Source organism: Lepidochelys kempii, chromosome 17, assembly GCF_965140265.1.
Source record: "Lepidochelys kempii isolate rLepKem1 chromosome 17, rLepKem1.hap2, whole genome shotgun sequence".
Classification (NCBI taxonomy): Eukaryota; Metazoa; Chordata; order Testudines; family Cheloniidae; genus Lepidochelys; species Lepidochelys kempii.
In genome coordinates this window covers 13,670,908-13,683,332 of record NC_133272.1, presented here as the reverse complement: position 1 = coordinate 13,683,332, position 12,425 = coordinate 13,670,908, and the positions used below count along the sequence as shown (strand labels likewise).

General features: G+C 41.9%; 1 protein-coding gene across 3 annotated transcripts in view; it reads left to right on the top strand.

Annotated features, from left to right (window-relative positions):
• Nucleotides 1-6,478, top strand: part of GALNT17 (polypeptide N-acetylgalactosaminyltransferase 17) — a 288,971-nt gene extending 282,493 nt beyond the window's left edge. For all 3 annotated transcript variants that reach the window (XM_073315115.1, XM_073315116.1, XM_073315117.1), the window contains 2 exons: nucleotides 2,441-2,608; nucleotides 3,265-6,478. In XM_073315115.1, coding sequence (XP_073171216.1) covers nucleotides 2,441-2,608; nucleotides 3,265-3,393 — 297 coding nt within the window. In that variant the 3' untranslated portion in view covers nucleotides 3,394-6,478. The remainder of the gene's footprint in view (nucleotides 1-2,440; nucleotides 2,609-3,264) is intronic.
• Nucleotides 6,479-12,425: the final 5,947 nt, after the last annotated feature.

Genomic DNA, 12,425 nt, shown 5'->3' with positions numbered 1-12,425 from the left:
ACTGAAGAGTAAAGCAATTGCAAGCTCTGTTTTGGTTGACAGTGAGGTAGATCAAATAGTATGCAATACGCTGAAGTCAATCCAGAAATACAATCTGGGCTTTATTTATCTGGCTATTATACCAAATAGGTTGCACATGTAATATATCCATTTTGATCGATTTCTCATAAGATCCATGTTTGTTCCTCAGATTATTTCATTTTCCCATTGTCCCTTGCCTTCAGGACCTGATCTGATTTTTGCTCTAGTTGCTTTTCCCACCTCAAAAGGAGATAACATCTAAGCACAGAAATTTTATTGCCTTGTGGGCACTAGGCCAACAGGCTAAAGAGAAGCTGCCAAACATAATGAAAGGAAAGATGCCTAATACAATAATTGTATACGTGGTCACTAAGGTTTTAAAAGCGGCATAAAGAAAAATACTTGCACTGCATGCATGCGCTTGCAGATGGATTTTTTTAGTCCTTGAAAAATTTGTGAGCTACTGTTCAAATACTAATTCAGTTTGGTTGCTTTACTAAAACACAAACTGTCAGTCAAGAATTTCACTGCTGAGGATTTGAAACAAAAACATCAGCGCCAATAAAAACAGATAATCCAGAATTTCACCATTCTGCAATACTTGATTTGCTCTTAGAGTAATTCTACTGCTTTGTTCATATGGTAGCCCTGTTGCCAGACAGTCTCATCACACTTTGCAGAGTTGAAGTAATTAAGCTTCTGTGATGCAGGTGAGCATTATACCTGTTTTGCAAATGAATAAACTGAGGCACAGAGAGGTTAAGTGTCTTGCCCAGGGCCTATTCAATGAGTCAGTGGCAGAGTTGGGAATAGACCCCAGCAGTCCTGATGTATATGGTGCTGCATTAACCTCTAGAAGGCGCTCCCTCCTGTTCCACAGACCCAACCCTAACACAACTGAGGGCTCTGGCCAAAACCACAGGGAAAAAGAACTTGTCAATGCACAGTCAGGGGAAGTTTGATCACGATGTTACAGCTAAAGGGTCATGTGTTTCAGCCAGTTCTAGTCAGAATCCAGCCCCCTTTGTCCCAGCTGGAGAGCAAACCTGGGAACTTCAGCACCAAACACACCACAACGCTGCCAAATGATCTGAAGGAGTCGATGAGCTGTTGATAAATAGCATGCTGTTATAGTCACAAGCCTCTAGAGACACAATCATGCACGCCAACCCAGAGCAATGCGCTTGTATGTCTAAATCCAACATAGTGAAGTAAAGATGAAATTAGAAACAAATACCTTAATCAGCGGGATCTGCTTTTATTGGTTCAAGTCAAACCCCTTTACATCGTTTTTAACCTGATTTTGGATGTTTAATTATTCCAACAAAGATAACCACAACTCCCAGTGTGATTTACTGCCTCTCTTTAAGCATCTGGGTCACAGATATATTCAGTTAATTAATGTGCTGAATACTTCTCATTTGTCTGCTGGATAATAGATTGATTCATAATTTAAATAAGCAGCTGTGTATATCTTTCCCCTGAATTATAAAAGGCAGGCTGCTGTCATTCATCTCTTTTCACTCTGTGAATTTAAATACGTCTAGGGAAATATTTTTTTTTAAACTTTGCAAATATCAGCCTTTTCTTAAACAACAATGCAGATCGTTGGACAATAAACAACAGGAAGGGACGTGAGGGGGGCAGTTGTCTTCCTATAGCTAATTTCTGACCAGTAGCAAGACTTCACTCTTTCCATGGCTGAGGACAAGACAGCTCTGATGCCTTCCTCTGGTGCTATCATTCAACATTTCCTCCAGAACAGACAGAATTTTCAGGGTGCATGGGGGAAACGAGATATACAGTTATGCATTAGCAGGATACTGACGGATACTCTAGTGTGTTGGAAATGGTCACACCAGGAGGCTTTTATATCATCTATAGCTGTACACACATATGGTGAACAATATGGGGGATCTAAGATTGGATCAGTTCGTGAGGGACGTGATCACAAATCAAATCCTTCACTTGGCTACCCTTACCTATTGGCTGCTATTTTCTAACTATGCCTAGCATAGCTGGAGGGCTGCTCTGGACACACCGACAAGGCATTTAGTTGTCAGAAGAAGAACCCACAGCTAAGCATCTCAGAATCAATAGAATGGTCCAGCATGACCCAAACTGGCTACAGTCTAAAACCACCATGACTAGGATAGTATCAATACCAAATAAAGGCCAAAGGATCCCCCCCAGGGGGTTGTTAGTTATTAAAGCTCAGATCCATAAAGGTATTTAGGTATCAAACAACCCCCACCCCCGGTCACCTGCATGTGTCTGCAAAACTGAGCTAGAAATTTCCTGAGTACAGGCTTTTGCATGTCATGCCCATCTCCTGTACTCACTAGCTCAGTCCCCTCTGCATCTCTTCTCTAATGACATTCGAGAAACGCTAACAGTCTTTTTCCTCCCATCCCCTCAGCTTGCCCGCTACACCAAGGAGGGATTTCTTCACTTAGGGGCCCTTGGGACCACGACTCTCTTGCCAGATACCCGCTGCCTGGTGGATAACATGAAAAGCCGGCTCCCTCAGCTCCTTGATTGTGAAAAGGTCAAGAGCAGCCTCCATAAACGCTGGAATTTCATACAGGTTTGTGAGGCTGGGGCTTTCGCCTGCTTCTCCTCCCTTTACCTATGCCTCGTCTTTATAGCAAGGAGGAAGCATTTCTTCAGAGGTAGGGGCTACGAGCCAACATGCTGCGAGAGGAGATGTTTTTGTGCCCCCTTTGCTACTTTTACTCTCACAGAAATTGCTCAGCCTAAGAACAATTTAACGTTGGTGAAATTAAGGATGTTTCTCCTTCTTCCTAAGTCTTGTACTGCTGGTGCATAAGGCCCAGAAATCGATATTCACGCCATGCAGCCATAGATTCGTCACAAAATGGCATCCCAGAATAGGATCAGGCAGACCTCAGAGACTGAAAATTGCCTTTGTCTATGTTGGGAGTGTGTAATATATTGGCTAAATGTGTGTGATCATGTCTCCCTCACACAGAGGTTAAGACCCTGCTACTTGCAGATTACAGATTTTCTCAGTTAGCTGAAGTGGCAGGGATGTATGCACTGAGGGCTGAAGGATTTCATGGATTATTTTAATGGACATTATTTCTTAGTTTGCCTTAGTGCCCGCCCACCAAGTGTTAAGCACTTACCAGGTCCAGAGGAAGACATAGTCCCTGTCCCAGTGATGGCATGCAGTCACCTGTTGGCTACACAGAAAGTTCTTACCTATATCTTTGATTTTAGAATGGTGCGATCCTGAATAAGGGGACTGGGCGCTGCTTGGAAGTGGAGAGCAAAGGAATGTCCGGCATTGATCTAATTCTTCGCAGCTGCACGGGACAAAGATGGACAATTAAAAACTTCATCAAGTAAAGGTGTAAGGGCCAGAGCAGTCTGAAGAGCTTCACTCACAACACAAGTGACTTGGACCAATCAGACAGGGATCCTTTTCACAGCTTTGGAAATAAATATAAAAACAGAGCTTTATTCACGGTATCAGGAGAGGACCTTGGGGGAAGTGGGCATTTGTGGAGTTTTTTTTATTGTTTATTAGTCTCTCACAGCTGATTCCAACTGGGTGAAATTGGGTCAGAACTGTTAGTTTCATCTAGCAAGAGCTCTCAAGGTATCACTTATTTCTGCTGGAATGAAACCTGTGCAGTCTTATGGATGGTTTATTGACGGGGAAGAGCTGCTTTCACAAATGACTTGAAGCTCTTAGCAAGGGCCATCAAGGTTTATACCAGGACCAGAGTTAAGAGACCTTGGACAAACCCACTTGTCAAGCAAGAGCATTTGTCTGTCTAAAACAGAAAAAGATTGCCAAGTTTGGAAGCCTAAAGTGAGCTGAGTTAAAGTCATTAGGTGTTTTTAAATGTCTCTTCTCTCCTATCCACCTTCTTCTTCATCCTGGGACAGGCATGCTTTAAAGTGACAGGTCTCAAAGGCATCTCCAAATAGCCCATTGATTTCCCTCTCCCAACAGCAGGATACCAACTATACATACAAAATGATGGGGTCTCAAGTAGCTGTTACAACTCAAGAAAGAGATTTTGGCATCATCATGGATAGTTCTCTGAAAACATCTGTTCAGTTTACTGGGGCAGTCAAAACAGCTAACAGGAGGTCAGGAACCATTAAGGAAGGGATAGATAATAAGACAGTAAATATCATAATGCCAATACAGAAATCCCTGGTGCACCCACTTCTTGAATACTGTGTCCAGTTCTGCTCCCCATCTCAAAAAAGATACATTAGAAGTGGAAAAGGTACCAAGAAAGGCAACAAAATATAAGGGGTATAAAACAGCTTGCATATGAGGAAAGATTAAACAGACAGAGACTGCTCAGCTTAGGAAAGAGACGACTAAGGGAGGATGTGGAGAAAGTGAATGAGGAAGTGTTATTGACCCCTTCTCATAACACAAGAACCAGGGGGTCACCCAATGAAATTAATAAGCAGCAGGTTTAAAACAAACATAAGGAAGTACTTCTTCACACAATGCAGTCAACCTGTGGAACTCGTTGCCGGGGGATGTTGTGAAGGCCAAAAGTATAAGTGGGTTCAAATAAGAATTAAATAAGTTCCTGGAGGATAGGTCCAACAATGGCTGTTAGCTACAAGAGTCAGGGATGTAACCCTGTGCTCTAAGTGTCCCCTATATTCTGTTTGCAAGAAGCTGGCACTGAATGACAGGGATGGCTTACTTGATAATTGCCCTGTTCGGTTCATTCCCCCTGAAGCACCTGGCACCAGCCACTGTTGGAAGACAGGGAACTGGGCTAGATGGAGCATTGGTCTGACCCAGTGTGGCCATTCATATATTCTTATCTCATGCCAATTCTTTCATTACTCTAAATCAGCTGAAATAAAAAAAATATGATCTTCTGTTGCTTCCCCCTCCACTTAACACGTATGCCTCCTCCAGCAACAGCAAAACCCTGCTTCAGTCTATAAGGCTGTTTAAAGTAGTTATCTCCTGTACTTTCCACCTTCTAACAATTGCAGTAACCCACCACATGCAGAATGGATCTCCTTTTCCCACGCCTTTGCCAAATGGCAGCCAAATCCCACCACCACCCTCCTGAATGCGTTCTCCTCTAAAAACACCTTCCAGTTTTCCCCCCAAAGTGATTGCTGCTCCTTCACATTGATTTCAAATGATTACCCCATTGCAGGACCAGTCCAGTGTGCTCTTAGTGAGGATGGCCAATGGAAGTCTTCTTTCCCAAGGGGCAGCCAATCAGCTGAACAGCAAGATGCTGACCAGCCAACAGCATGCTGAGCAGCTGACTTGCTTTGCTCCACACTGGAGTTTCAGCACCAGAACTGCCTCTCCTGCAATTCTTCTTTATCCTATTGCTGTTCTTTTGAAAGTGAGGATAATTATGCTTGTTTGCAGGTCATGCCAAGAACAAGTAAGAGGAGAGAAGATCCTACCAAGGCAATCCTCTGAGTGAAGCAGTGGGATTAATTTTAAAAATACACTCGTGACAAATGAAGACAAAATAATAATAAAAACCCCTGATCTTCGTAGTGCTTTAGTCCTACTCCCTGTGGTGGGTGTTTGAGCACATTCATTGTACCATGTCTGGTGTATCCCTGCTTGCCACAATCCTGGCCTCTGTGATTCTTCATGAGCTTTGGCTAAGTCAGGGGAGGGAGGTAAACAGATAAATGAATGTAGTTTGTTTCAATGCTGATTTGCCACAAGTTCCTGCTCTGGCAGCCATCAAGGCTAATTACAGCAACACAGTGAAGGTGGCATTGTCACGTTCTCAATTTTCAACCACAAGAATATGCACTACCCAATTTATTCAGCCATGATAGGTGACCCCCAGATATTGCGTTTGGGTCCCAATGTCAGGGTAATTGAGAAGGGGGAATAGTGACAAACCAAGTTACCAATGTTCACATGAACGTTAAAAGAATTCATTTCACATCAAGCTGTGTCTGTTGTGGGGAGGGGGGAACCTCTTTTCTTTGTCTTTCTCACAGAATAATAATTTTTCTGGTTGCCCTCTGGTCAGGGTAAGTATAAAATATATTAATATATGAGAAGTACGTGTAAATATCATTCCCAAAGACTGGATGTACCCAGAGTTGTTTGCTGCAGAGCACTCGTGCCTGTCTTCCATTCGGGTCATGATGAAGCTACCTTGATGTTTAATGAGTTTCATTTTCAATGCCATGCAACAGGTTTATAGCTGATGTTTTAGTAATTTATTGAACAGAAGCAGATGTATTTCATTGTTCCTTCTACAGCAATGAACATCATTGTTCAATCATGCTTGACAAGACTCCCCATTGGCATTTCTCTGATTTTTTCACCCTTGCTGTCCTTAATGAAGTGAAATCTTTCAGTTATCCTGAATTGCACAGTACGGAGTCATTGTAAAACTTTGCTCTCTTATTAGCTGTTGCATCATCTCTTGTGTAATAAATTTTAGCACTTACAAAACCAGCATGATGTGTATGTTTTAAAATGTCTGTAAGTTTCCCCCTCTTGTTCATTGCCACCTGGTAACGAAAATAATTTGCCAAGAAACTTTTCACTGAAAAAACTTGCGGTGGTGGCGGGGGAGGGTTATGCGACAAAATTAATGATAAATGCAGTACAATTATCTCTAAATGAGCAATTCATTTGCTAAAGGTCAGCCGTGGAAATCATGTATTGCGTAGTGTTGGGAGAACTCAAAATGTTTCAGCATAACCACCCCAAAAGTTCGCATGTTTATCTGAAACTTTTATGACTATTCCAAACCCAGAGGCCAGTCCTGCCACACTTAGGCATGTAGAATGCTTTACTCACACATGTAAAGTTACTTATGTAATTGAGTCAGTGTTTGCAGGACTGGGTTCCGAGTGAGTCTTGATATTTGGACTGCTGATCTCATGGTGAAGACAGTTCTCTGTGAGAGTTTGGGTACTTCTTGTTGACCAGAAACAGCTTGAGAAGAACCTGTTGTTTTATCGCTTCTGCTTCCAGTTCTGGATAGAACCAGGAAGTAATACAGTCAGCCACTAAGACCCATCTCTTTGCATCGGGCTTTGTCTGAAAGAGATGATTCTGGGGAAGAAACGGGACTTATTTTGTAATGGGATTCCATTTAAGAAGAGATTGTCAATGAGTATTTTGAAGCTCTTTGATATTATCATTTTATAAATTATCATATAAGTAAATGTAAGAAAATGAAAAGTGAAGAGGATTTTGGAAGTGAACAAGGCATTTCTGATTTGGTATTCAAATGGATATAGGTTTGGGAAGAGGGAAGAAATTCCCCTAAATTGGTTTCCAATCAGCATACATAGAAGGCTTTAAAAAGATCAAGAAGAAAACTTCAGCAGACAAGCACCTGGGTGCAATCCTGGCTCTACTGAAGTCAACAGGAGTTTTACCACTGACTTAAATGGAGCCAGGATTTTACCTCTTGTATTCATTTAAAGTTCTTACATTTAGGATTGTAAAATGCAGAGACAGGCCAAAAACAAAACCTGAGATTCAAACTTTGGTGCTTTTACAGATCTGGATCTAAATGTTGCATCTTGCATCTCTCTCTCTAGTTAATTGCTTCAACAAGCAGTGTCCAGGTGGCTTGCCTCTCAAGTAATTTAGAAAGGATTGGATGCCACTGAAATGTGGAGGGACTCGTTATCCTCTGCTCCCTATTTAACACAAAGGTGGGTTGTTTTTTTTATAGAAATGGAACTTAAATTTTAGAAAAAGAAGAATGAAAGGGAGATTGCTTATACAGATTAATTTGCCATTCCATCCCTCCATATGGTCTGTCAGTCACAAAGATAATGAAATTATATACTGAGGAGATGAAAAATCACCTGGTCAGAGGTATTGTTTGTGAGTAAGTCATCACACACACAGGGGAGGGGCTTTTGGGGTTATGCTAAAAGCTCTTTTAAGGGATATTACAAGACTAATGGAAGAACACCTGCATTGTCATTGCCATATAGTTTTGTAAGTTTCTAATTTTATGATGGACCAGTCTAGGCCAGAGAGAACTATACAATCCAACCTATTTTATGGAACTTCAAAGTCAAAAATGAGCATTTATTCCTACAGTCAAAACACTTTAGCAGTAACTTTATTGCCACTGCCCTGGGCAGATAGCCAAGCTTTCAGAAACTTCACTGTTCGACTGCTTTCAAAGTCAGGTTTGACTCATGAACTCCCAATAGAAAAGCCTCTTTGCTTGACCACTAAGTAATTTGGGCATTCATCCACTGCTAATGGGTATGGAGTTAAGCACTCCATTATGCAGTGTGAAATTAAGCATTGTGAAATCCCTATACCGAGCGCTCGGAAGCAACTACGAAAACTGTAGATGAGACCTTGGTTTTGCTTTTGTATGCAACGTACAGAAAGTTCATGTGACCATTAGGAATCCCAGCTGAAATTCCAAGCCTAGCTGAATAATCCACTGGGGGCCAGACCTCCCTCATTTGAACCAAAGTGTTTTGTAAATGTACATAAACAATCAGATTACGTTTTTGTCAGGTTCGCTGATCTGAATTTCTCCCCCTTGTAGCCCCATTCACCTGACAAGTGAAGAAAGGCAAGGTTTTGAGAGATTCCCCAGCTTTCCAGAATTTTCAGCTTTGGTAGAAAATTGAAAGTTGGGTTGAGCACTTTGGAGGTATTTATTTGGGGGAGATGGTTGCCAAAATCAGTCCTACAAACATTTACAGGGAAGAGTTACACAGCACTGTAAAGTCAATGGGGCTACTCAGGTGCATAAAGATACTAATGTGTGTAAATGTTTGGGGGACTAGGGTCTACAATAGAAGCAAAATAATTACGTTGCTTCAGAAACAGAATGACTAAATAACTTCTAACAAAAAATAGACTCAGTTGCTCTAACTATTTGTGCTCATTAAAAATCCTATGGTTCTTTTTCAAGAACACAGGTGTTAACTGCAGTGTCCTGGATGGATTCCTTCACAAATTCCCAGTATAGTTTCAACTGGATGGAGGTCCCTTTACTGTCTGTCTGAACTATGGTATGGCATTGCTGAACATCGTTAAACTCTGTGCTCTGGACCTTGGTGACCACGCTTTTTTTCTCCAGAGGTGGGAGCACGGATAAATGTTTCTCTCCAAAAAGTGGTTGCACTTCAGTGGTGGTTAAAGTGACTTCTATATTGATTGGGACCAAGCCTTCAGGCCTAAAACAGGCAAAACTTCTATTAACCCCAAAGGGAGTTTTGCCTAAGGACTGGACTATTTGGTCTGTAGATTATAAGCATGAATGGACTTGATTCACATTTACCCTCTGGCTGCTTTCCACCCACGTAAAGCCCCTTTACAATGCCAAATTGGTGTAAAGTGGGGACCCTAATATAAATGAGAATCAGACCCTATAAATCCAATGTAGCTATGCTTACTTATGCCAGCTGTGGATCTGGCCCATCTTCCAGGCCGAGATCTTTGGTAGTTCATTGTCTGCCATATATTATATGTACTGTCAACAAATTAACAGTTGGGGCACTAGCTCTTATATCTCCTAATATGCTAAATGTTTGGTTGGAAGGAATATAAGAATTGTTACCCCAGAAGAGACTAACAGTCCTTCTACTTCAGTGCAATATCTTCGGCAAGGGCCTATGTCAGATGTTCAGAGAGAGGCAAAATAATAATAATAATAAAAGATAATGCATATGAGTAACTCCCTAGGGATTTCTTTTTTAATCCCACTTGGTGATCATTTTATGTTCTGAGACATGATGGATAATAGCCTGAAAACTGGTTTCCTAGCTATTCTAACTAGGTTTTATTGTTATGTTTAAGTGTCTTATAGGTAGCCGAGAAACTCTGCGGGAAATGCTGGAAATGGCCCAACTTCATTATCATACACATTGTAAGGAGAGTGATCACTTTAGATAAGCTATTACCAGCAGGAGAGTGGGGTGGGAGGAGGTATTGTTTCATGGTCTCTGTGTATATAATGTCTTCTGCAGTTTCCACAGTATGCATCCGATGAAGTGAGCTGTAGCTCACGAAAGCTTGTGCTCAAATAAATTGGTTAGTCTCTAAGGTGCCACAAGTCCTCCTTTTCTTTTTGCGAATACAGACTAAGACGGCTGTTACTCTGAAATCTGCAGGAACCAATTCCTTTTTACGCTCTTCAGACAGGGTGAATATGGGAATACCAGCATGTTTTGCAATACTAATATTCAACTGGGTGGAAACCTGCAATGAACCTCAAACAACTCTGCATTTTGAGCGGCAATCTCTGAGGGTACCATAGCTACACTGAAAAAAGAAAAGGAGTACTTGTAGCACCTTAGAGACTAACAAATTTGTTTGAGCATGAGCTTTCGTGAACTACATGCATCCGATGAAGTGAGCTGTAGCAGCCGATGAAGTGAGCTGTAGCTCACGAAAGCTTATGCTCAAATAAATTGGTTAGTCTCTAAGGTGCCACAAGTCCTCCTTTTCTTTTTGCGGATACAGACTAACACGGCTGCTACTCTGAAACCTAGCTACACTGAGAATTTTATAAGCCCTCCAAGCTTTGTCTGTGTTTCGGGGCCATTTTTCACTACTCCTCTGGTACAAAGGGACCCTACTGCTGAGAAGCCATGAGACGATCAACCCAGTATAGGGGAGATCATCTGATGGAACAGAGCTAGTATAGCTGCTCTTCCTCTAAGCCCCCTCCCTGCAGTTAGCGGGGATGTGGCCAGGACAAAGTGCAGCTGGCAGAGGGCATCTCTGTGACCTGATGAGTCCCAGGAAGCCATAACAAGCCCCTTTGAAGGCTCTGTCATTGACTGAGCAAAGGCCTGCAGGATAGGACCTCAGGAGAAGAGAGTCTGACATCTGGGCTGGCATACTGGCTGGTTCAACCTGGGCATGACTGATACACACCTGTACTTTCTGATTTACAGAAGTGAATTATGTGGGTGGTGACAAGTTTATTATCTGACGGGTGATTTGTTTTTCTTAATTGTGGCTGGCAATAGAGGAGTCTCTTTGTCGCTCCATTCATTGCTTTATGGTTCTACTGATTTTAGAATGGCATGAGGCAAAAGGTACATAAAATAGCAAGAGGAAATCCCCTTCTGCTGAGACAAAAATGCTTCTAAATTCAGGTCAGAAATAATGAGTCATCTGCTGTGAAGATGACAGAGAAAAACTTTAAGTCCTGAGAATTTTTTAAGTCTTCCAAGCTTTGTCTGTGCATCGGGGTCATTTTTCACTACTCCTCTGGTACAAAGGGACCCTACTGCTGAAAAGCCATGAGATGATCAACCCAGTATAGGGGGGATCATCTGATGGAACAGATGGGCCTGGGATGTAAAAATGCACCACTCCTGAGAGAACTCCTTGCATATACCTTTTGTGGCCCTATTTATGGGACAACCCTTTCTCACTGCAGCCTATGGCTCACAGACCCAGTTAGAACTAATAATGTTATTCCAGCAGTGCCCACCCATGCTGCTAGCACCCAGAGAGCTGTCTCTTAACTCTCAGTAATAAAACGTGAGGGCACATGTGGAGAACAACCCTTGCATTTTCTTGGGAGCAGGGCGTTAACGTGACTTGGGTCTGGTCCTGAGCTGGTGTAAATCAGCACAGCCCTATTAGCTTCAGTAGAACTACACCAGATCACACCAGCTGATGATTTTGTATATATTCACAGGGATTGTGCTTTGTTCTGTTGTTTGGGTTTTCTTGCGGGGGGGGAGAGATTCCCCCCTTGTCTTTAAGGCTATGTCATTTTTACCTTCTCTCCTGTCATGTCTTCAGCTTTAGTGCTATTTTTGTCCTCCTCTCCCTTTGCCTTTAGCTGTCTTGTTTTATTTTTAGTGACTCTGGCTGCCTGAGATTTGGCTCTTTGTTCTCAGCATGGATTTGTTCCATCTACATCCTCTTCAGTCCCTTTATTTTCCATGTATCTTTCTTTGTTCAGTCTTTTTTCTCTTGCCATTTCTCTTAATTGCTTATTTCCACTCATCCCCTTCTGGTTATTTTGTTCCTCTATGTCTTGTCTCCTCTCTCTTATTTTTCTGTTGCTCTGTTTTCTTTGTAATTAGGTTCTCTAGTCTAGTTGCTTTGTTCTTTATATGTCATCATTTTGCTCTTTAGATTTCTCCTCTATTGCCTCTAAGTAACTATGCCTCTGTTTTTCCTCTTAAGTTTCCCTTTGGAGGTTTGCATCCAACCTAGGTATAATGATTAAATATTTTTCTCTCTAAATTTTAGTCATTAGTGTCTGTATTCCAAATGCATTGACTTTCTAATGCTGATCAATGGGTGTCCACACAGCTACTCGTGTTCTCAGAGTTACACAAAACCGGCCTTACATCAACGCTGAATTGCTCTCGTGCAGTATGCGTTGGGTTTTTAGCTTATTTCAGTACTCCTTCTTCCCACTCTGGGGTTT